General features: G+C 35.3%; 1 protein-coding gene across 4 annotated transcripts in view; it reads right to left on the bottom strand.

Annotated features, from left to right (window-relative positions):
• Nucleotides 1-26,371, bottom strand: part of ZNF236 (zinc finger protein 236) — a 67,429-nt gene that overhangs the window by 11,676 nt on the left and 29,382 nt on the right. For 2 of the 4 annotated variants that reach the window (XM_048939225.1, XM_048939223.1), the window contains exons 12-29: nt 24,813-25,016; nt 21,778-21,922; nt 20,371-20,631; nt 19,933-20,183; nt 19,423-19,524; nt 14,522-14,673; nt 13,291-13,397; nt 13,046-13,197; nt 12,720-12,932; nt 11,915-12,194; nt 11,323-11,426; nt 8,913-9,278; nt 7,313-7,458; nt 5,945-6,188; nt 5,369-5,548; nt 4,332-4,484; nt 3,900-4,090; nt 1,657-1,788 (exon numbers count right to left, since the gene is read on the bottom strand). In XM_048939225.1, coding sequence (XP_048795182.1) covers nt 1,657-1,788; nt 3,900-4,090; nt 4,332-4,484; nt 5,369-5,548; nt 5,945-6,188; nt 7,313-7,458; nt 8,913-9,278; nt 11,323-11,426; nt 11,915-12,194; nt 12,720-12,932; nt 13,046-13,197; nt 13,291-13,397; nt 14,522-14,673; nt 19,423-19,524; nt 19,933-20,183; nt 20,371-20,631; nt 21,778-21,922; nt 24,813-25,016 — 3,383 coding nt within the window. The remainder of the gene's footprint in view (nt 1-1,656; nt 1,789-3,899; nt 4,091-4,331; nt 4,485-5,368; nt 5,549-5,944; nt 6,189-7,312; nt 7,459-8,912; nt 9,279-11,322; nt 11,427-11,914; nt 12,195-12,719; nt 12,933-13,045; nt 13,198-13,290; nt 13,398-14,521; nt 14,674-19,422; nt 19,525-19,932; nt 20,184-20,370; nt 20,632-21,777; nt 21,923-24,812; nt 25,017-26,371) is intronic. The other 2 variants (XM_048939226.1, XM_048939224.1) reach the window with 2 other exon arrangements.

Below are 26,371 nucleotides of genomic sequence, written 5' to 3'. Positions count from 1 at the left end.
TCCACCACAAAACTCCTCACAGTCTTCTATAATCTGCAAATCAATTGAGTATGCTCTCTGTTCTATCATGCAGGTCATTAATGAAGAGGTTAAATAGTACTCATCCCAGTATTTCAACCCTGAGGTACACCACTAGCAAACGGCCTTGACATTGTTGCACAGGTAACATCATCACTGAATGCAGCAGTTCAATCATTTTTTTGTTTCTTTCCTTCTCTCTGGTGCCTGAACTCCATTATCTACAGTCTCAGCTACCAAGGGTGTTCCTGACATTCATATTTCTGACCAGTTCTTCCTTGTTTGCAATTATGAAGCCCAGCTGAACATCTTTCCTTGCCGGCTTTTCAACCTCCTGTACCAGGAATTTATCGATACACTCCAGAAGTTTCCTAAATTCTTTGGCACCCTGGCTTGTTGCCCTTTCAGATGATCTTAGGTGGGCTGAAGTATATGCAAACCAGGGATTGCAAATCATGGAATTACTTAGGTTGGAAAAGACTTCTTGAAATCATCTAGTTCAGTTCCTCTACTCAAAGTGTGAGCTAGGGGCAGGAAACCCAAGACTGTATCTGATGAAATACAAATCTTCAGATTCTTCTTAATCACGTGATCTGAAGCAAATGATTAGTATTCACCACAGCCTGATCTTCCTGACATCATTCCCCCATAAAGCCACAGCTGAATCACCATCCAGCTCCTATGCAAACCTCCATGTAATCCCACCATGGCCTTGTTGTCCTGTCCTAAAAAGCCATCATCCTATCATAGCTGTGCTTCATTTGTGTGTGTTCTACCTTCTTTCTGTGATTCCCATCAGATTGCAGACTGTATGCCTACCTCCAGTTGCATCTATCAGTGTACAGACATGCCAGAGAGGTATGCATTTCTGACAATTTTCCAAGAAGCTTGAGGGAGTTTCCTCTACTATTTTGTCATCTCACCACCCTTATGAGCATAAACTTGAAGAGGGTCCGCTCTTTTCAAGCATTTATGTTCAACAGTTTCTCTCACATCAGTCACAACTTGCCTACCTATTGATGTCTGCTTGCCAATCCAGTGCCCCACATCTTTTGACTGTTAGTCATCATCTGCCTCTACCGTATTTCCCAGTTTAGAGATCATGTTACCTTAATAAAATTATTAATCCTACCTTCAACAAGACAAATCTGAGCTACCCCTTCTGATAATAGTACTGACATTACTCATGTATAACAGCCTGTGGAAACTCAAAACACTTAAGTTGAAAAGTTTATACTCCATTGTTAAACCAATTTGGCTGAAAAAAAAAAAAAAAAAAAAAAAAAAAAATTAAAAAAAGATAAAAAGATATAGCAATAGATGCTGCTTTTCCCCACAGCTCTTAACTTCATTTATTTTTATTACCTAACAAATTTACTTGGATTTTTTTTGGAGAAAACTGCTGAGTAAACACTGCTACAGTTTGTAGAAAAACACATTATTAAATGTATTTTTCTTTTGTTTTTCAGCTCAAAACTTAAATACAATCTGGATGATTAGGAAGTCACAATGAATCTCTTCCCAGTGCTCTTAGGAATGACATCAGCCTTCCTGCTTCAGTATACAAAGGAATTATCCAAATATTTTTATTAATAACATTCTTTACCCACAAGAGATACAGAAATATATAGTATCTACCTGATACGTTATTTCATCGGAGTTTGTAGCTGCTGAATGGGGTGTATGGCTCACCAGTATGACTTGCTGTGAGCCTGACCCACTTTGGCTAGCGAGACTGGAATCTGCGAGTATAGCAGGGAACTGCTGACCCTGTCAAAGAGGGAAGGGAAAAAAAGAAAAAAAAGGAAGAGTAACTACATTTAAACAATTAATTGCAGTCACACAAATTATTTTTATACCTCAAAACTACTTCTTTTTTTTCCTTGAAAAATACCACGACAATTTATTTGAACAATTGCTAGAAGCATTCCTTCTCCTCTGATTTTAAATATACCAAGGTGTTAAGTGTAAGAACAATTGGAAGTCCAAAAAAGCAAAAACTCTAATTTTTCCCCATCTTGCATCAATTGCTGCACATTTCAGCCTTCATCTTTTACCTCTTTAGATGATGCTCTCCATAATGTTATCTTTTGCTTTTTTGTGTGGTCTTTCCACAGATTTTTCCTTTTTTAAATCTATTAATTAAACATATTTCCAAAGTACATGAAGTCAAAATATAAAATAACAAATTAAGTTTCAGAATTTTTAAAATCACATTATTTCTATTTCTACATTACCACTAAAACTTCTACATGTGAATCTCTACATGTGAATGTATGTTACACATTACCAACCCATTTATCAAGATTCATACTATGTACAGCGTACTTGTGCAGCATCCAATTTTTTACTTGACTTAGTATTAAGAGTAGTGTCTTATTAATAAACATCAACACTGCTAAATCTACATTGTTTACATTATCACAAACTCTGAAATGAAAATATATGTTGCTTCTTTACTCCACAACATCAAAAATTCTCAACAGTTCACAAGAATCACGCAAGCCTTCCCGCAACCCTTTCTTGACTTTAGCTTTTGACGACACTACAAAAATCTTACATTATGATAAGAATGAAATTAATACTGAAGCTTCTTGAGAGGTAATAGTCATACAGCATTATTCTTGTGTAACTTCTTGTAAGTTTACCTCTTTATTCATAGAATGTCTTGGGTTGGAAGGGGCCTTCTGCTTTTAACCCACCTTCCATGGGCAAGGATATATTCCATGAGATCAAAGCCCCATCCTACCTGGCTTTGGATATCTCCAGAAATGTGGCCCCCTCAGCTTCTCAGGGCAGCTCCTGTGCCTCATTCACCCTCTGAGTGCAGAATTTCCCCCTAACGTCTAATCTAAATCTCTTATTTAACTTCAAAACTGTTTCCCTTTATCCTCTCACTATTAGGCCATGTAAAAAGTCAGTTTCCATCTTTTTCATAAGCCCCCTTTAGATACTGAAAGGGCACAATACAATCTCCTCAAAGCCTTCTCTTCTCCAGGTTTAACATCCCCAGTTCTCAGCCTCTCTCCATAGATGGGTGCGCTCCAGCTCTCTAATTATCTCCATGGCCCTAATCTAGATCAATTTCCAGACAACATAATTCATTTAAACACTTATGTTGCTGTGAAGAGACCTGTTCCAATTTCTCTTCAGTTCATATGTTCTCAAGCATGCTCAAGGTAAAAGAACAATGTTATTTAGGTCTCCACGATGCAAAACCTCAAGAAAGGTACTACACCACAGTCTCCGTAACGTGTCCTGTTATTAAAGATTAACTGCTCCTCCTAAGATAAATTTAAAATTGTTTTTCAGTTCTCCCCAACACAGCTTCTTGTTTTGATCATATTGTCCTATCTTTTGAAAAGCGGGGATAAAAAAAAACCAACAACTCATTAAGAATGACAACAAAACAATTTCACTCACAACAATAAAGGGAGAGATACAGACAAGGTTTAGCTAGAAAAAAAACACAAAGCAAAAAGATAATCATCTTCTTTATTATTTATCCTGCATGTACCTTATCTTAGGTAGATTTGCTATGAACATCTCTGAAACATTTTTACTGTAACATTTATGCCAATCCTTGAGAAAATAATACCTACCAGCTTTACCATTAGGTACCCGGAGCAAATACTCTTTACTCATCCCCCTTTTTATTTAAAGAGGAAAAAACAAACAAAAAAAAGCTACAATTAAAAGACATTAAGTTTCTCGTATTTTGACAACTTTTACCTTCTAAAAAAGAAGTTACAGTACCCATATATAAAACCAGTTTATCACAAAAAATTCATCTCAAAATTATTTTCTAAGAAAAATCCTAATTCCAGCCCTCTAAGACAATAATGCTAGCTTATCTGTCAGTTCAGAAAAACACTTCTTACCTGTGATGTGATATTAAGTGTAACTGCATCAAGACCACCTGACAACATTCCCTGAGTATCAGCAAGGGTCAAAGTGACACTACCATCTCCTCCAACTCCTGATGAAGACATGACCAAATTCTGGGCAGAAACTGTAGATTGAGATATGGGTGTTGTTGAAGGAAGGTTTGTTCCAGTTGTTGTATTAAGCTCTGGAATATATGCAGAACAAAAACAAAAACAAACAATCTACAGAATATCCTAGGGGTAGGCATTTCCTTCTTGTTCTGTGGAGTGGATAATTTAAATTGGTACAGCAATTTAAAACTAGTGAGAAAACATCTAAATCTTGTTGTTACTTAATTGTAGTGTGCAAGACTGTATTATTCCTGCCTAAAGCTTATTTTTTTTTAACAAACTTATTTTTTTGTTAGAAAATCACTGGAAGCATACCTGGAGCATTTAGTGAAGTGCCCTGAGAAAGAAGGTGGTCGTTACTTATAGTTAATGTTGCACCTGTACTCTGACTGTTGATGGTTGGTGCTGTCAACCTTAAGCTACTATTCAGATCACTGCTTCCAGAATTATGCTGAATAAGATCTTGACCTAAAAAGAAATTAGTCCCTGTTACAGCCAGAAATATCTCAACATTATTCTACTACTATACTCTATTAAAAAAAAAAAAAGTGATCATAAATTAAAAGCACTAGATAAAACCAAAACAAGATTCACTTCTTCACATGCATATTTTTACAAAAAACTTCAACATATTCTTAATATAGGTTCAGATAGCAATATACAGAGAAATACCTGTACTTCTTAATATTTAGACAAATATTGATAGATCTTAAATTCAAGGCACAAGAACTTCATGAAACTGTACAAGCTAGCAAACTGAAGACTAATAGTTAAAACACTGGATCCACTTAAGAAATGTAATTAAACAAACATGTCTTTGAGGAAAGTGGACTGCTAATTACACTGTACATAAAATCAGTTTCCTAAAGGCAGTAAGGATAGTCTAAATGTTTTTAAAGACACCTAGAGTACTAACTACTTACTACAGTGACTGAAGAGTACACATGCAAGGATGGTCAGAACATCTATTGGAATATGTATTGGAACAGGTATGGAAGTGAATTTATATTAAATAAACTCAACCCCAATGCCTGCCTTGAGCTGCTTGCTCCTATCCCACCAGGAATTACACTAAGCCAAATGAGTCACAGCAAGGAAATAAGAACTGCTTACACAAACTTTCCCCCTGAGAAATATCTGTTGTAATAAGACCATGAATAAAACAGGGAACTGATCTTACATTTGTACTCACTGCAATTGCATTTGGCTTTCAAAGGTAGATTTAGAAAATACCTTTTAAAGCTGATGAATATAAAAAGGAACGCAGCTGACAGCAAAAATATGCTCAAATACTGTACCAGCTAGCCTATGAAACAGATCTGGTACCACTAAAAATCATTAGAAATACCAACCAGATATTGTAAGAGTGATTTCTTGAGGACTTCCTGATGAGCTTGCAGTAGTAGAACCTGTAGCATGAGCTAGAACTTGACTCAAACTGGAATTATTTATGGTCAATGTTATCTCATGTTGTCCATTTGAAGATGACACCATACCCTGTGAAGTCATGACCTGAGAGATGTCCTGTGTACCTAAATATAAAAAGGTAGAACAAAAATTTCCATGAATATCCTTTCTTTACAATATATATTTTGTAAAACTACAATTACAACATTATTTTTTGAACTAGTATGAAAGACTTAGCCAAGGTAAGATGCTAAAACTTGCAATCTAACGGAGAAATTGTTTCCACAGTCTAATTTATTCCTCTACAACTTAAAAAGCTTTTATGTTCCTAAAAGCTATACATATTCTTCAATTTTTTAGTACACATTATGAAAACCTTGTATTCAAAAGTGATAAAGTTGAAGAATTTGACAAATACGCTGTTACAAGAAGCATATATCCAACTTACTAAACGAAGTATTAAAAAAAGTGAAAAGTTAATGCTAAACAATTCAGAGCATAAGACTAGTGGCACTACTCACCACTAGCACTGGTCGTCAGCACAGACTCTTGCTCAGATAGGGATCCAATTGTCATGTTAGCTGAAGATGTTACTGTAGGCTGCAAAGACAGGCCTGATATAGGCTGAATAACCACGTTAGCTGGCACTGCATTTTCCGTTGTCTGGAGGGAGGGATTCTGTGGAGCCATACTGGGATCTCCAGTTAGTTGCTGAGCAAGTATATTACTCTGCTGTAAGGTTTGCTGTAGAATGCTTGGATCAATCTGAAAAACAAATTCTCAGTCTGATCAATCTGACTTAATAAATCTGGGTTACATGAATATTTATAACAAATTCAGAATTCAGAAAGGTGCATTTGGAATATATACTATTTAAGATTACTATTAAAAAAATTAAAATTTTTGAAGTATCTATTTGTAGGATGCCTATTCAACTTCCAGGTTCAGGAAATCATGATCGCAGCTACAAATAGGCATACTGGGTATCTACTATATTGGCATTTTGTAGTGTCTTGCATGCAAGGCCTATTGCTCACAAATCACTGAAAGGAGCAGAAGGGAAAAACACCATCAGAAATGATCTGTTTTTCAGTCTTTATGGGTCCTAAAAGTCCCAGTTCACCAGAAAATAACTGTTTTCAATATTTAAATACACACTGTTTTCTTTGGGATGTTTGGGAATTAAGGGAAACAAAACTACAATTTCCTTTACTTTTAGCTATAAACTTTTTAAGTAGACAGACTTCAAATGAACCAATGCAATTCAGATGATGATCTTTCCTTGACCTAGGAGTTGGACATAGAAGTCACCAGAACTCTTTTCCTCAAAACAAGTCTCTGAAACTAATCAAACCCAACCAATTTTATCAAACGATTCTTTCATGTCATTTTGAATTCTCAAATTTAATGATTTCACTTTCTTTTATGTAAAGTATTTCTATTGTTTATTTTACAAGTTCAAATGGCATTTGAACTATGAGTCTAAATGTTTAAAACTAGACAAATAACGCAAGTGTCATGGTAAGGAAAATTTTTAGTAACATTTGGGTTCTTCTGTTTTGAGGAGGGTGACTGGGAGGGGAGATGTTGCTTAAAATGTTTGTTTTTTTTTTAAATGAAAAGACAAAACGCCATTAAAAGAAAAAAAAATGGATTTTAAAGAAATCTGTCAAAATCCCAGAGAGGTAAAAATCCGAAAAACTTGAAGAGAAAAAAGCCAAAACAAAAATCCCACCATGAACCTAAGCTCTAACACGATACAACTGAAACAGCATGGAACTGTCAGATGTCTCACTCAAAGGTACTACTTCAGAAGTACACATACTCATTAAACTTCCTTCAGTCTTCAAACTGATTCTATAAAATCAAATAAACTGAAAACAACCTACCTGTAATGTTATGTTGTTGATACTAGCAGCATCGATTCCAGAGATTTGAACATTTTGTCCAACCAGATTAGCAGCAAGTTGTAACTGTATTCCTTCAAGAGTGGCCAAGCTACCATCTGTCAAGGACACAGTTAAGTCACCTCCAGCTACCAAAGAAAACAGTTGCATTATGTTTTTCTTTATCATTACTGACCGTCTCTTTTAGCTTGCTTATTTTTATAAACAAAATCAATACAGAAACTACACATGCACACTTTTGTGCGTCATTTCAGCGTTCTGGCTGGCTAGTTTAAAATTTAATAAGTTCCATGTCATTTAGGGATAGTTATTATTTAAATATTAACTGGCATCTTCCAAAATAAGAACCACTCCAGAGCACCTACGAAAATAAATCTGGAGAAATTTGCTTTAAGTGTTCCTAAGTGTATGCTACCCCTAAAAACAAGCACCAATTATACACACAAGGTATGTGCATTCTGACCCATAGCACATGTGAGAGCTGTTACCATATTTATACACAGCACATAAATATTGTTCAAGGAAACAATATGCCCCGTCCTTGGACGTGTTTAAGGCCAGGTTGGACGGGGTCCTGGGCAACCTGATCTGAATGTGTATGTTTGGTGGCCCTGCTAGGCAGGGGGGTTGGAACTACATGATCCTTGGGGTCCCTTCCAACCCGGGTGATTCTGTGATTCTGTGAAACTATGGACAACCTATGTAATCACATGGATGGGAAAAAAAAGTGCATTAGCATTTGAAAATTGAAATCTTAACAATTTACAAAGCTAATGTTAAAAATTGAAGACACTACCTCTACAAAAGCTCCCAAAATGTGGAAAGATCACCTCGTGTTTGACAGACAATCTCCAAAAACACTTTTATTATGATCAACCAGCATCCTTTAGTGGATGCCCGAAAATCATCCTTCTTTGTGAATAAGTATCTTTAGCATAAAAACATCTTCACAAGAAATATCTACTCAGGGCAAAAAGCAAACCACTAGCCTGGATTTCAGAACTTTCCTGCCTCTTCCTAGGATTTCTGAGCATAACATAAATGCTTCATTCTGTTCACTCGGAATTCCAAGCAAACATTAGGTAGTTTCATAGCAATGTATCACTCTGGTATTTAACTCCAGTAATCTGAGCTCATCTTATGACTTACTCTAAACAGTTATCTAAATCCAGCCAAATGAGCTTGGAAGATACTGGTAAATGTTATTTGAAAAGTTTGATTTGTGATAAATGTGGTATTAATAATCATTTTGCTTCTTTCCTTATTAGGAAAAGGCAAGAATATTACAAACAGAATGCAAGTAGTCTACCTATTTATTATCAGCATTTTTTTTCCCTTTCTATAGTTCAACATCACAGCAGACCTGAAGAGAACCTTCTAGGGTAACTGTGACTACCATAACATTTTCACTTTCATTCTAAAATAAATTTCTATTTATGTCATGACTGTGCATCAAGTTATCAATGCAATACAACGCTTACCTGTTTGGAAGTAGTGTTTGGTATAAGTTTCTGAACTCTAACAGAAAACAAAGTTCAGTACTTGATTTAAATACCACCACCAAAAAGTCATCCATTTTTACCTGACACGGAAGCAGGCAGGATAGCCTGGCCCACAAGTCCTTGTTGAAGTAAATTTTGATCAAACTGACTTGTCAAAACAGAGTTATTCATGATGAAAACATTAGGATCTGTTGAAGATGAATTAAGAAGACTGACTGGCTGCAGTCCCTCAGCTGAAGTGCGGGCAACAGGCTTCCTAACCTTCTTTGTTTCTGGTTTATAATGACACTGGATGTGGGTTTTTCTGCGCCCAGAAGTACGAAACCGTAAATCACAGTGTGGACATTTAAATGGCTTTGCTCCTGTATGCAGACGCATGTGGACTTTTAGACTTCCTTTTGTAGAAAAAGAATTACTGCACACGTGACAACTGAAGAGCTTCTGACCTGGAAAAAAAACCAAAAAAAAACAAATAGATAAATGAGAATAACTCTAAAATTCAACAGCCCTGTGCCAACAATTTAAGAAAATACTGATTCTAAACTATTTTGAAAAGAAAGAATTTGAAATAAATAGCCTTTTTCTTTATAACTTTGGCTGTTTTTCAAATGAACCAGTAGCCTAAATTAAGACTATCTTTACTTCCTCTTAATTTCTAAAACTCATTTTATTTTTCATTCAGAATCTTAATAGGTCAGCTTGAGGCCTCTTCATTAACATCTCTCAAATTCCTCACTAACCACGTAGTTTCAAAAAAACCTCAGTTTGAAACAAAAAAAAGAGAAAAAACCTACTTTCTGGTCAGAACTGCATTCTGGTGTTTATTATTTACAGTTGATAATGAGATCACAAAAAGAATCAGGGCATGCAGTTTCTCCTATCGAGTTCTAAGTCTCATTTATTCAGAAGAATTTCCCATCAAATTCCTGAATTATAGTTCAACCTATTTCAGATTATAGATTGAGGTTACACTGATGTCACATTTTGCTCAACAAAAACAAAATCTCTGGCAGCATTCAAGTTCAGCAGAAACAACCTAAGAATAACAAATCAATGTAGTTCATGAAGACAACAGAGGCACAGACTGCAAGCACAGGCATCTCCCCCATTAAGAATACCACGGAAAAAAACATTTTCCAGTCTTTCCCACTAAAACCAAACCTGGGAAAAAAAAAAAAAGGCAGGGTGGAACAGAGAACAAGGGAACAGCAAATGAATTAACAACATCAAAACAGTTCAACTGGCATTTGGATAATGCCCTTAATCATATGCTTTCACTTCTGTTTAGCCCTGAAGCAATCAGACAGTTGGACTTGGTCTTTGTAGGTCCCTTCCAAGTGAACTACTTTATTCTAAAGAGTGAAAAGTAAACTCAACATCTGAAGTCCTCTTTAAACAGAAGGTTAAATATTCAAATTAAGATATGATGTGATTTTTATTAAAATGCCAAAATTCTGGAGAGTGAAAAGAAGAATGGATGGACTGGAATGTTGTACTTCAACTATGAACAGGGATCTAAGGGTCAAAACGAAACTTAGAGGGAAGACTATTACAAATTGGCATGAAAAGACATATACAAATGCCAAATGCTAAAGCAGCATCAAAGTGTAATTAAGTGTACTTTATTGCATCTACAAGATTATGTCATACTGCTTGCTATCCAATCAAATCATTAGAAGAACCATTATATACACAAGAAATTAATAAGCAATGAAGCAGAACTATAATAATGTGTGTTATGCCACCATGCTGTATATGCTGAATCAAAATGAGACACTGGGAGTAAGTATTTAGCCAAAGGACCAAATCTCACAACCTTTAACCCTATGTAAGACCTGGTTTTATGTATAACAATGAAGTGTAACTATGTATAGTAACCACAGAACAAAGGTCAACAGCATCCATTAGAAAGCCCCCTCCATGGAAGTATTCAAAGCAAGGCTGGATGGGACGTGGTCTAGAGGGAGATACTGCTGACTGTGGATGTGGGATTGGAACTGATCTTAAAGGTCCCTTCCAACCCAAACCATTCTAATAAGATAACTGAAAAGAAACATAATTGAAGCGCTTGCTCAAAGAAATTTAAAACAATCACCTCAAATCTTAAGTTTTTGCAAACAATGTAGCATTTTTAAAGACCACAACAAACTCGAAGGATTTTTAACATTTATTTTTATAAATTATTATTATTATTTTTAACTCCACCCTCTTGCTCACGAAAACCATTTAGCACTGAAATATTACCACTAATTTATGATTAAATTAGTGCAGATACGTATATATATTCTCCACGAACATTATTATGGCATTTTGAATAAACCATACGATTAAACTCGATGACGCTGCAAGCAGCAAATGTCACCTAGCAATGGCACTCATGCCATTTTCCCCACATCATAGTGAAATATATAATCCCTCCCAAAACCTTCAAGCTAACACAGCTATGAAAGTAACTGGTTTCTTGACAAAGACATTCAAAATCATACTGACCTGTATGTGTTTTAACATGACAATCTAGAGTGGATTTTACAGTGAAACTCTTCCCACATTCTTCACACTTATACGGCTTCTCTCCAGTATGGATACGAACATGCCTAATAATTCCAAAATACACACACGTGAATTTCTGTCCTTATATCAGCTTCTATGAATATTTTCTACATTATTAATTTTAGAAATCCTCAACAATTAATATCAGCTTTACAGTAAGCAGAACAACTAAGGAAGACAATTCAAATTTGCACAATTTGTCAAACTGAAAGAATATTTTTGTTTTATTTTTATATGTAAGTCTTGTTTTACGAAAAAATAATTTATTCTGAAACTGTAAAAAAGGTTCTAATAGCGTAGGAAACCGGAAACATGAAAAGGCTGTTCTACTCAGATACAGAACAAGCAACAATTTCATACATATTGTTAAACCATACATACATATTTTTAAACCATTCTGAAAAAGATAAATTTACATAGACATGAGTCAAGCCTTAGCTTAGGCATAAAAAGTTAAAATGATCTGTTACTACCAAATGTCTGGTAAAGAATTTGGAAAATTGAAAAGATACAGAAGTTTTCCATTTCTTACCTGACTAAATCACTGGGCTTTTTAAAGCTTTTGGGGCAGTAACTACAACAGTTGGCATATTTAGGCTCTGCTTCCAATTCTGCCTGCTTATCTTTGATCTCACTAATTCTGTCTTTCTCTGCAGCAGATTGAACAAGAACTTTTTCTGAGACAGTAGCACTTTCTCGAGGCCTAATTTTTGCCAGTTCTGCTGTTTCTTCTTCTGTAAAAGTTATGACACCAGGACGAGATTTTCTGGAAGCTCTTTCAGAATTTTCATCATCATCTTCAACACATGTAACTACAAAAAAGAAAAGTTTTACATATATATATATATATATATATATATATATATACACACACACACGTATGTTTAGTTTAATCTGTCAGCTGAAATTACAAAAACATAATGCTTATTACAAATACATTATTAAATACAAGGCCACTGTGCAGCCCGTGCTTCCACTTAATCTCTCTTTAAGAGAGATAACTATGTATATATCTTTAAAATAACACCAGATTTATTACTCCTGCTTTTACAATAATTAAATACAGGTATAAATTATTTAGAACAAAAGACTTCTATTTTAGTGGCACAAAAAGTCATTATGTAACATACAATACCTTGAGTACGCTGGATAGCCTCCTAGCAGACTGATTTCTTATAACAACTTAGACAAAAAAGCAGTTCCAACAGCCCTGGACATTACATGTTACCCATGCATTAAGGTTAATTTATAGCATTATTGGTACAGCATTCATGTAACCTACTGAAACATTTGTACTTGTTACGTAGTAAGGACTATAAGAGTAAAAATGAAATTACCTCCCCCTCCTGTTTCTGTAGCTGATGCTACAGCTGAGGAGACTGCTTGATGTTTTTTCATATGCTTTTTGCAGTGAACAGTTGTTCGAAAGCTTTCATCACAGAATGGGCACTTGTAAGGCTTCATGCTCATGTGAGTTGCCATGTGCCTTGTAAGGCTGCCATTAGTTGTGAAGGATGTATTGCAAATGCTACAGCTGAATGCTTTAACTCCTTAAAGTAACAGAAACAAGTAAGTAACATGCAGTTGTTCTGTTTACTTACACAAGTTTGGGTATAGTAAACACTCTGACTTAAGAAAATGTAGAGCTGGCATACTCTGTTACCTGTATGAGTCTTTTCATGTGACTTAAGAACTCCTGAGGAAACAAAGCCACGGCCACATAGTTGGCATTTATAAGGCTTCTCACCAGTATGCGATCGTACATGTTGTTTCAAATGGCTGGATTTCTTAAAACCCTTGTTGCAATATTCACATCTATTAAAACAAAATTATTAGTTGCATACAGTTAGTGGCCATAAGACATCCAGGAAATTCTATGGCTGAACCTAAAAGTAAAGTATAACAAACCTATATGAACGCCTGCTTTGATCTTCACTGTCCTCAAGAAAATGAGGCCTTTGGGTATGCAATTCAAGCTCTTCTTGTGATGACTGATCTTGTATCAAGCGAGTAGTCTAGAAATCAAAGCCTCAAGTAAATTTCACAACAAATTACTACTACAAAGCCATGCAAGTAGGCAAGGAAAATTAAAGCATTTACAGAAGTAAACACAAAGCCAGAGATCTATTCTTTCACAAATTCATGACAAGGAACTGAGTGCAGTGCAATACCTTAACTCTTTCATAGGGAAAAGCTGAAAAACATACATCTACTGAGTCAGAATAAACTGTCAAAGGTGCACTTATACCTTCTTACAAGTCTAGAAAAAAAAAGGCTCACATTTTCCTAAATTTTATGGTGTTTGAAGGATTAAATTTAACCCTAAAGTAGACTTACTAAGCAATAGAAGACCTACACTGAGCAGCAAAACACCCATTAGTACTGACAGTCTTCAGTACTTTCTGGAGAAGTTTTTCCTCTGAGAAACAACTACAGAAAAACCCTCCAGCAAAACATGTTGTAATGTTTGAAGAAAACTTCAGAGACTGAACTTACTCCAACTTTTTCAGATCTGAAAACCCACCTCACTTCCTTGACTGGATTTTGTCTTTTACCAAAAAGCATAAAAGAGCTTTAATTCATGCAGTTCAGTATGGTAAAGACAGTTCCCATTACTAGATATGGCCTTCATGCTATCTGCTGTTACTATAATAAAATGCGAAATTTAAACTGCAAAGTTTTTTTAAGCAACTGATCTGCTTTACAAACTTAACCAGATGAGAACCATGAAAGAATAACGTACTATGTAACCTCAGTGAATGATGACATATATTTGTAATGCTTTTATTACTTGATCCTACCTTTAATAATTTAGGAATTACGAAATAATACAATGCAATAATGCAAGATATTTTATAACACTAAGTCACATGAGAAGACTCATAGGGGTTCCTTAGTTCCAGATTTATGATTTAAAAGGATATAATGCTATGAAGTAAAAAGTCTTGAGCAAAGTGTACAATTCTTGATGAAACAAGAACTAATTACAAGCCACACTCCCTTTTTCCCAGCATTTTAACATAAGCAACCTAGGAAAGATTTGAAACTTTCCCAATTTCTCAGTTCACATAATTATTTATGAAGAACTCACAAGAAAATCCTCACTGAGCCCAACACAGTGCCATCTAGCAGTACTTACTACATTAATAGCGTCTGTATTAGGAACTTGAAGAAGGGATGGTGGATGGTAACTTGTTGAAAGAGCCTGAGATTCAAGTGTGCTTGAATCCTGCAGCTGCTGAACAGCTGGAAACTGAGTCTGTTGATTGTAGCTCTCATTAACTGCAAACCCTGCCAGAAATATAAAATCACAAGACCAGAAAATACACTGAATTGAACTCTGAATAACATCACATTTATTGAAGACTACCTTCAAAATAGATAAAATAGTATTACCACACAGTAATACTCATCTTATATTCTTCACTGCTGAGTGGCAAAATACACAACTGTTGTTGGCATAATTGTGTAATTGGGTTACTTACCATTAGCTGGAATTCTATTGGACAATCTCCTCCACAGAAAAACACTGTTTGAAGTTTCTTCAGGGTGCCACAATTACCTTAGAGCCATTGAAATTTTGAATTTCTTGTATGTAAGCATGCATGTGTCAAACAGGTTGACCCATCTCCCTTTATCCACGTTGGTACCACGCTCCCTTAACTACACTGGAAGCCGATCACAAGGATGCAAAGCTCAGTGGGGAGGATGGCGGGTGAGTGGAGGAGATGACCCAATAGGAGAACTCCAGTTTCTGATAAAGTAACCCCACTGTCTCCTACTTTGGATCTCCTCCACATATTCCCACTCTTTAGATAATAGTAAAGTATGGCCTCTCAAAGGCAAACTGCAAAGTAAAAATTAACATTTTCATTCACATTTCCAGTACAAAGATCTGACATTTATTTAGTTTTGTTCTTCTAGAACATCAGATCTTTATTATCTTGTCTTCTAAACGAACAAATGAATGGACTGCATAACTCATTCAAAGCCAGGGAAATATAGCTCAGATTGCAATTTTTTATACTAATAGACACACTCTTTTATCAGCCCTTCCAAGCTCTAATACTTTTAACGTATATGAATAGACAAGTAAATGTTATGCAGGGGAAAAAGGAGAAACCACAGGTATTCATAATTAATAAGGGTAGTAATTTTCTTATTTCTGTGCAGTTTGCCTTCAATGGACAAAAAGGGTGAAGGTTATGAAAACAGGGTAGAAACAAACCCATATCAGATCATCACAGCACCAGAGGCCAAAAAAGCAACGCTTGGAGAATGTTTTGAATTACAGAATATCAAACACTGGGATGCGTTAAGTATAATCAGAAGTTGCCCCAAAAGATATTTTTCACAGCAAAAGAACACCTGTCTATAGAGAAAAGTAATCTACTTATGTGCTACTGCTTATACCATAGAATGAAAAGTCACAAATGTAAACCAATCTTGAAAGCATCATTAGTTAGGTAGTGATTTAGAACAAAACCTAATGCTGCAACTCATGTATTAGATTCTCTCTTATAACTACCAAGATTATAGGAAATAAAAAGATTCTAGAGACTAAATCTTGTAGCTGAACTACACTTAGTGAAATGACAAACCAAGAGTAGTATGAAGAACAGCCATGAAAAGCTTTATGGTCATTAGATGGCCACTAACTGCTGTTTTCAAACAAAATGTTAGAAGCATTGTTATGGAAAAGTAGTATTTTTGCTGCATTTGGTAAGAATACACGCACAAAAAAGGCCTCAAGAAACTAGGGGAAAAAAGATGCCACTTTCGTACCCTCCATACAGAAATGGACATAACTATCAAATGTAAAAAGAAACAACAACCTAAAAAAATACGTATACTTTCATCTATTCACTATTTTTTACTAACAAAGAAGGAAAAAAGCTATTTTACCCAATACCCACTTAAATTGTTTTAATAATTGTCGTTTTCCATATCAATTTTTATCCAGAGATTTAAAAAATTCCCAAAGTGTTTAGGAAGCAAAGTTCTGAACTTGGAGTTATTTTGGGACAAACTGAAGAAAGAAATACTACTTCTGAAAGCAGATCAGGGATAAATACAAACCAAATGTTTAACAGGAATACATACACATCATGTTGCTCAGCACCTAGGCTGAAGGTCAATGTCCACTCAAAATTTGAAAGGATCTGACAACTCTGAATATGTGGATGACAATTGCCACCACCACACCATTTTTACAGAACAACTTTAAAAGTCTGAGGAGACAGAAGTATAACTAGAGCCTTTAATTTCTGCTCTTATTTCCCATCAATACCTATCATTTCCCTCAAACTTTTGCCTAACCTTTTTTTGCCAAGCAAAGAACAGAAAACAACTTTGGCACCAAAGTTAATAACAGGAGTCTCATACAAGTCTCCTAAACTTCGAAAGACCTTTTATGTTCAGTGTAAGTCATCAATTGCAATGTAATTTGTAACATCACCCAACCTACTCTCTTCTACACTGACAGAATTTACTGAAAATATAGAATATTCTGTAAATCAGTTTATGAGCAGAATCAGAAATCAAACTGTATAATGGTTCATAGAAAATACACTATCTTGGTTCGCACTGACAACTCAAAGTCTTTGTTTCCTGAACTGACTGGTCATGTAAATTCTAGTATCACAAATGCATCTACATGCACTTGTTGATCCCTGTGGAGATCAGTGACTAGCAATCAAATGTTCTGCAAGTTTGCTACTTAGGCAACTTTTAGAACCAAGAGAGCAGCATCCATTGGAATCCATGTGTAAACAGTTACTCAAAGAGCAGGAGTACCAAGTCCTAAGACTGTAAATCAAGTTCTTAAGAAAGCAGAACAGCAGTCTGGTGGCAAGGGCGTATTCACATGGGCTACAGAATAATAGTATTTGAAATTCTTGTAGTATTTCAAAAACACTCCCCCCGTTACCACTAATTTAATTATTAACATTCAACCATGCTTCCAGGGAGACTTCAAAGGAAGAAAGGGTGACATAATCTATATGAAAACATGTTTGGTGACAGATGATGTTCAACAACCCAAAGACACGTCCTGATAAAAAGATCTATTCAGTTGTTCTGACCTCACTAAAAATGAGGATACCTGGATATGTAAGACCAGACAGAACACTGCTGTGCTTTTACTGTCCTTCAAAACTACCTAAAACAAATCCCAGATGAAATCAGAAGCGCACTCAAAATATACTTCTTAACAAGTCTGAACATATTAAGAAGAAACTCTATCTCAACAAACCAAAAATTCTGTAGAAGTACTGCAAACAAACCTGAAAGAAAGAACAAGTTCTGAGAAGTCCACGCAGACCTACGCATCAGCCATCTGTATGAAATGCATGTATTCCCCTTTTCTTTAAGATTAACAAACAATAAAAATAAAACCTGAAGATTTTCTAGGAACTCTGATGCTGTTCTATTAATAAACACTGAGCCAAAATATTTTAATAAGAATACAGCCTAAAAATGCCAAGAAAATTAAAAAAAAAAAGTCAAGAACTTGAATGATCTGTCTAGCTGATAGGAAAAAGAAAATAGGAGCATGAAGCACAGATGCAGACATAGGGAGAGGGTCGACCAATTTAACGCATGCATCCGCGCAAATGCTTACCTACCTGAAATTCAAAAATTTTGTAGGGCTCCAGGATCTTCAAGGAAACTTCAAAGAGTTGAGAATCTGTGGATGAGATTCCAAGTAGAACAGGAAACATCTTATACAAATGAGCTTTAGGAAAAAAAAAACACGTTTTGATTCTCCAGTACCAATATTATAATTGTGCTGATGATCAGCCTATATTTCTGATGAAAGAATTGTTTTGTAGGATCTAGAACACTTTCCTTTCCTGAAAAAAGCATAAAGTATTCAACACTTACTTAAAGAAGAAGATAAACACGCTTGGAACTGAAGTCTAAAATAACAAAACAAGGTTTAAATAATGTTTTTTATAAATTCAAAAGAACAGTACAAATCCAAAAGAAAAAAAACCACCACCACACTGAAAGTAACACTGATGGTGAAAGTTTTCACCTTTATTCTGTATCTCTTATTGCTCATTGGGATAGCTGTAAAAGGTAATTTATAATAATCTATAGGGTTTTAATAGAATCTGTTTCAGTCCTGCTTAATAAAAGAGGAGCATAATCTATTTTCTCAGTTACACACGGAGTAGCATAACCTAGAGAATTGAAATCTGCAACAAATTATCCTATTTCTTCACAATTCCATGCAACTTAGCAATAGATTATATTTTTATGAAAGGCTCCATACAATTCAAGAGGGAATGAAATGAAGAATAGAGAAATTTAGCCAGCAGGGATATCAACTACTGATTACCAGTTACCAGTCAGAAACAAATAAAACTCTGTAAACTTAACATCCTTCCCCAACCAAAAAACTACTATCTTCATACAAGCACCAACTCAACAGAGCCAACAGCAAAAAGCAAAGCAACACAGTAATTTCTTCATAACGCATAAGCATTCCTTATGCACATTTCTGAGTATTTTATAGCTAAAACAAAGAAGTTTCCAAGTGTTTAAGATCTCTTCATTTGTCATGCATGCAGCTTTATAGGAATACAAAGGGAATTGCTGTTATTAGGTGAAACTGATTTTTTTACATGATTATATATTTTACACTTTTTCTATAATGAATCTCAGCAACTACTCAGTCAAATCTTAGACTGCTTCTGATCATCTCAGGTTCTGAACAAGTACAGCTAGAGCTTTCACAGTAATTACAAACAGAATCATGGAAGGAATATAAAATGCCTGACTATAAATTTCATAATTTTATGGCTAAATATCAGCCCATAAAAGGAAAAGCTAATTATATTTAAGTATTCAAAATATTCTACCAGATATGGCTTCAAAACAGTAATTTAAGAAAATGCTTCTGCAAGGTTTCTTATATTGCAGTTACTTCAATTGTGGATGCTGTTTCAAAATGCCTTATGATAGCTATGCAGCAGAATAAAATTTATAAAGATTACTTTCAAAAGCTTTATAAAATTTTTATTTATTACTAACCTTGTGATAAGCTCTGTTGATCAAATGACTGCTGTGTTATAGATTGTTGCTCAAATTGAGTCATGTTTTCCTGTAAAGCATGCTGCGATGTCACAAATCTATCTGAAATGGGGGAGAGAAGGGAATTCGATGGAAAACAAAAATAGAAAAAAAAAAAAGATGTAATTAACAAGACAATTCATCTGTTCCTAAGAATTTTATAGTAATCCAAACTTTTCCTCTACTAAAACTAAAAAAAATTAGCTGAATACATATATAAACCTTTGATTATTGCAGGCTTTAGTAATTACTAACCAATTACACAATGAAAAACACCAAATAAAAATATGAGATATGCACAAGTTTTACGTTAGTATTTTTTTCCTATGTATTTAGTAATTTTATTTGATGCAGATAAATTTTACTAAGTTTAATATACACTACCTTTTTAACAGCATACCTAAACTGTATAATATATCAAGTTGTGAGCTTTTACTCCCTTTACTGCTCTGGTTATTTTCATATACTCACCCTCATCTTGCTCTAAAGGTTGATCAGCCAATTGTTGTTCAAGCGCTGTTTCTTCTGTGCCTCCTACTGGCTGCTGGTCTAACTCTAAAATTGCTTGCTGATCTGTTGCAACAGCTTCTGACTGCTGCAGCTCATCACTTTCAATCTCTACTTGCATCTGTGCAGAAACATGAATGCTCTGTTGATCTACTGTAGAATCATCTATTGAAGTAGACTGCTGATGTTGCTGAAGTTGCTGTGCAAGTTCATACCTGCAATGAAAGGCACGAAAGTCTTTTTATGGCTTAGACACTATTTGTCAGAATTTTTATTATACACAATAATCTACATCAGTTACCCATAAGTATCCTTTTTGATTATTAGCAATTACTAAATCGCCTTTCAAAATATTTTTAAGGAAGGACTGTTGAAGGATACATACAAAAATCATAAACATACCTATGAGTCTTCATATGTTTTTTACAGTTTAATGAGGTTTTGAATGTTTTTTGACAATACGGACACATATACGGCCGAAGGTCATTATGGATCCCCATGTGCCGCCTGAGGCTACCACCAGTAGTGAAGGCCCCGTTGCATATAAGACACTTAAAAGCTTTCAGTCCAGTATGTGTTCTAATATGTGCTTTCAGAACTCCTGCTGACACAAAACCTCTTCCACACTGAGAGCACTTAAAGGGCTTTTCACCAGTATGCGACCTTTTTAAGAGAAAGTAAAAGTTAATTTGCTTGATTCTAAGAGACAGTAAGATATTAAAAAAAAAAAAAGTAAAATACAGACACTAAGGCAACTGCTGCATGCATGGAAGCAGGCTCAGTTAAAAAAAAATCTGGATATTAAAGCTTTAATAATTTATATATGCCCTGCATACCATCAATGGCAGAGCTAGAAGTAGCGCTTTCTTGTCAGACTTGCCTGAATTAAAAAAAATTTGTGTTGAAACAAATATACTCTTTAGATTAAGATATTACCATTCACATGTAATTTGTTCATTTTAGCTAAAATCGTGTCCACAGAAGTTCAGAATAAAACATTCTTTACTTAAATCATAGTAATCTTCCCCTTCCCATATTTTTTTCTTCAGTTATTCATAGATTACAGAACAGGAAGCAGTGCTTGATAACCTGACTAATGGCAGAGGCTGTGGGCTATAAAACTTTGCCAGATGGCTTGGAGCAATTTGATCTAACTTAGAAGCTATCCATTCCTTTTTAACACAGAGTTGGATTAGTTACTACCATTGGTTCTCCTTCAACTGTAGTTTTTCTACAACTTTATGATTTTATGGTTGTAACGAACACCCACTCTATGAACTTATACAGAATTTCAAGCAACAAAATGACCCCAAAAAAGTATGCTCAACTGCTCTACAAACTTACATTTTTAGACTTAATACATTTAAAAAATGGACACAGAATGAAAAGCTGATTTCCTTCCCAAATAACAGCAGTTCCATACAAAGCAAATTATCTGGAGTGTGCTATTAAAAACTATTATAAGAATTTGCATGTAACGCCTGCAATTTTCTGCAAATCATTCAGTAAAAAAAAGACTTCAAGTGTCCCTTCCAATCCCGGCCATTCTCTGATTCTGTGTGATTCTGTTAATGAGCTGCATAGCAAACACAACCATGTGTACTGCCAGGATTACATGCAGACACAAGTTATTCCAAAATCTCTTTCAACACTACCAGAAAAATCACTTATCCTTGGTTCACTCCTTAAAAGACAATAAAAACAAAAACAGCCTCTTCAAGCTTCTCTTTTTCAGAGCACCCTGTAAATTTCATGCTTTTCATTAAGAACTGGTTTGTATATTTCCTTTCTCCTTTGTGTTTGTTTTACCTGATATGTTGTTTAAGATGACAAGATTTTTTATAGGCTCGATGGCAATAAAAACATTTGTACGGTCTGTCTGCATCATTCACAAAATTACTGTTAAAATAATTTTGGAAGAACTGGCTATTCCTTGGAATTGGTTGGATAAGACCTGCATAAAAAACACACACACAAAAAGGAACAAATAATTGTTAGAGATATTTGCAGTTATCTAAAAAGGTAGTATTTGGAAAATAACAATGGCTAGACTTTTAGTATGCTAGTATATGGTAGAAATAGCACATCTTCATCACCTATTTAAAAGGTTTGCATGTATCTATCTAGCATTATACACATTGTATCATGTGTGCTATCTTATAGATACAAATTATCACTAGGTCAACCTCATTATATTGAGCCTCAGGAGTATCCAACACACCAACTTTCAAGAAAGTCAACGGTTAAGAATTCACCGCCCAATAGATGCTTCACATTCAGTCAAGTACCAAATATGTATCTTGTCAAATACTTAAAAAGCATTTGGTCTATTACAGTTTGTCATGACATATATAAAACTTGTTATGCACTGTACTCTGAAGTCAGTTAAAAGCATAGTTCTGGAAAACCAGTTAAGAGTTTCTGCTAATAAACATCCAACCACTGATACAAGAGTATTCTGTCTCAGACATAGACAACAGAAGCCCATCATTCCAAATGCTGTGACAAAACATGGACAATAGCACAGTTCTCTCACGAACTTACCATCACTCATGCATCTGAACACAAAAATACTCATCACAACACCAGCACGAAAGACTAACAAACAGATTTTCAATAAAATAGCAAAAGATCCATTTATGATACTTAATAATAAGCAAACAAAACCCATTTTCAGACCGCTTCATATTCAGAAACGGAAGTCCAGTGGGTTTCTGCTGACTTTCTTTCAAATATAATTGAAAAGATAAAGAGAGGAAATGAGAGAGATGACAACATCAAAACAAGAGTGACTTGTTCCCCCAGGTCCTATCACTATAACCACCTGTTGCTCTGCTTCCATAGTGAGGAAGTTATAGCCTGACATAAGACTTTCCTTCTGCTTTCTCTAGGCTGAACCAATCACGTGACCTCAGCTATTCCTCATACCTCTTGCTCTCCCTTGGACACTCTCTAATAGTTTTACATCCCTTTTATATTGTGGCACCCAAACCTGCATTCAGTGCTCAAGGTGAGACTGCACTAAGACAGAGCAGGACAATCTCTTCCTACATCTGGCTGGTAGCGCTAGGCCTGATGCACCCCAGGGTACGGCTGACCCTTTCGGATGCCAGGAGACAAGGCTGGCTCATATTCAACTTGCCATTAACCAGAACTCCCAGATTCTTTTCCACAGAGATGATCTCCAGTCTCGTCTCTCAATCTGTACATACAAGCAGGATTACTCCAACCCAGGTGCAGAATCTGGCATTTGCTCATTAAATTTCACAAGGCTGATAAGTGCCTTACCTGGCCCAGCTCTAATCTATCAAGGTCTCTCTGTAAGGCCTCTCTACCTTAAGGAGGCATCAGCTCCTTCTAATTTAGTATCATCTGCAAACTTGCTTGGGATACATTTGACTCCTGTGTCCAAATCATTTGTGAAAACACTAAGGAGAACTGCCTCTAAAGTGGAATCCTGGGGAAACCCACTAGTGACAGGCCAACAGCTTTCCTTAACACCATTTACTATAATCCTTCGAACACAACCAATTGTTTACCCATGTATTATGTACTTGTAGACAAAGCATGAGTTTTGGCTGCATGGATTTTCTTCCCACAATGTCAAACAACATTTCTGTAGTTCTCCCACATAACTGACCTTGCTTCCAGTATTCATACATATTCCGTTCACATCTGAACTCTAGAATCCAGTCAAGACACATTTAGTTTACCTCTAGTACTTTGGAATTGTCTGCCACATACACTCTGAAGAGAGTGCTCTTAAAGCATGATCAGCATATGTGAACCCCAGTACCTTCAACAGCAGACTCCAAGGGCATCTCACTAGTTTCTTGTGCTGCCTGAACTCTGTTTTCCAGGTTTCAAAGTTTTACTGGCAGTTCTGCTACCACAAAAAATTTGAAACTCAATTACAGAGTCATCACTTCATCCAATGGGATCCTCCCTCTTTACTAGTAACAACTCCAATTGTTAGTAAAGCAGAATTGCCTAGTCAGCTACCTTAGCACTATAACAAGAAGTTTTCTTCAAGTAACAATTACTCTTGCATACAGTAATTCTTGCAATGTAAGCAAAAGGAATTTTACAGAGAGATAAAGATTTTAGGATAGATCTATTATCTATATGGTAGAACACCATATTAAGACAACTACACAATAGACAAAGCAGGGGTTAAAATACTACCGAGTCAAAAACCAATAAAGAGTAAAGATCCTGCCCACTGCATTGACCTCTGCTAGGTAATATATTATCTTAATTGAGATGTGAGACATCTTGTTCCAAAAAGTGGTTTTATGTAATGTAACAATTACTCTACAATAGAACTAAAATAACTACATCGATTATCTATAGCATGCTCAAGAATTATTCTGCCTCTTATTGAAATATTACCACTAATTCAGCAGAGGATCATAATTATACTAAATGTACTAAAATCATGTAATACTGACTCATTTAATACAGTAATTAGAATAAATGTGATGAGCTCAAGAAAAACCTAGGATATTAATTGTACATCATCTTTTCAATAACGAGGATCTAGAAATAGTTAAAATGCTCTAACTTACATAATGTAAAAATTAATATATTTCTTATTCGTAAGGCTTATACAGTTCCTGCATAAATAAAAAAGACTCTGTAATTCTGAAAAGACAGAAGAGTTCTAATGTAAGCAAACTATGAAATACCGCATTTAGTTGAAGCCTGATTTCTGATTACTTACTTCAAAGCACATCCTTCTCATTAAAGCCTGACTGCATTTGCTTTACTCAACTGTGACCTCTATTTTCTATATATTCTATATTTCATGTTTACAAGCAGGCAGAGGTTTACTGACTCTTTACCTAAATCAGTGATGAGTATGGGCTCCTGCAAAGGGATATCTGGTACAGGAACACTCGTCTTTCCTACTCGAACTTTTGCAGGTTTACGTTGATGTCGCATCTTTCTTAGTTCACTATGTTTAAAATGTGAAGCAATATGAGTTTTCCTGTGGCCAGACGTTCTAAACTTCTTGTCACAGTGAGGACAAGCAAAAGGCCTAACACCTGCAAGAGATTTAAAAAAAATTAGTTTCAAATTTTATTTCCATCTTCCCAGAAATGCAGTTTGGGGATATAGATTCTCTTTTCTCTATTTTCTGTTTTGGTTTCCGTCTGAGAGTTCACTGTTAAATATGTTTTCAGAGGAGATCAATAAAATGTAATCAACAGCAAATATAAAACTGTCAAGTTACTAACTGGTTCTAACACTTCAAGCAAGCTTATTGTTGGGAAAAAGAAGCGACAGCAGTTTTTCAAAGGTTGCTGGAAGCTATCAAAGAATTGCTTTGGTCAAATATCCTTCCAAAACAACCCACTGACAACTGTGAGAAAAAGACAAATGAAATGTTATAGGACAAAAAACATGAATGGAGATGTAATAGTTAAAGAAATTCTGTATCAGTCTCTGACAATGTCAACAGTGTTAGATGGCAGTCAAGCAAGCATGCCAACGACAATTTTTGAAGTGAGACTTTTTCACTACAAAATCCAGTAGCATTTTGAACAGAATATTCAGATTTGGGCACTTGCTCTTGGAATATATACTGGAGAACTTGGTAAGTTATAGAGACAGGCAAAGCTGATGCATTCAACTTCTGCCCAAGAAGAAATCTTGAATTTACAAGGCTTGAAAACATGACTGGGTACACCACAAAGAAAATCATAAATGGAAAAATATGCACAAGAATGTACTGTTCTTCATAATACAATAAATAAGAAATTTCAAATGAAACTACTGGGCAGAATATTTAATGCAAGAGGAAGTCAGCATAGAGGGCAAGACGAACCTTTAACCAATTCAGCAAACCTAACGTGACTGACAGAGAAAAAACAGCAAATACCCATTTCTGAGAGGTAGTGGTACAGTTATATGGTGAAGCTCCACAAGCACTGAACTACGTATTTTTCAATCCAAACAGTGCTTTGGATGATTGAATGAGTCTGATTTCTTAAATGTTTACTTTAAAGCAATAGACAAAAGTTTACAATTTTAAAGTAAAAAAAAAAAGTTCTGCAGATGGATTCAACTTCAATATTTCATGGGTTAAAGGCAGACTAAGACCACAGTGAACACCAAATATATATAACCAATGAATGACACAGGAAAAGTTTTGCCACAAACTCCGAATTCAGCAAGAAAATGCATTTTACAGTATACAGATATAAACATGAAATTCTTTCATTCCTGTTTACATGAGTATCACATCACGATAGCTGGTTGAAAGCCTGTGTACCAATATGAATAAAAAACAAAAAGTGGAAAATGACAAGACAGTTCATCAGGAGTGGAAAATTCATTTAATCTATGCAGAAAGTAGAAGACCATCCACAGAAAAAGAGATCTTGAAGCTATTGTATAT

The sequence above is a fragment of the Lagopus muta genome, chromosome 3 (genome assembly GCF_023343835.1).
Source record: "Lagopus muta isolate bLagMut1 chromosome 3, bLagMut1 primary, whole genome shotgun sequence".
Lineage (NCBI taxonomy): Eukaryota > Metazoa > Chordata > Aves > Galliformes > Phasianidae > Lagopus > Lagopus muta.
This window is presented reverse-complemented; position numbering and strand designations above follow the sequence as displayed.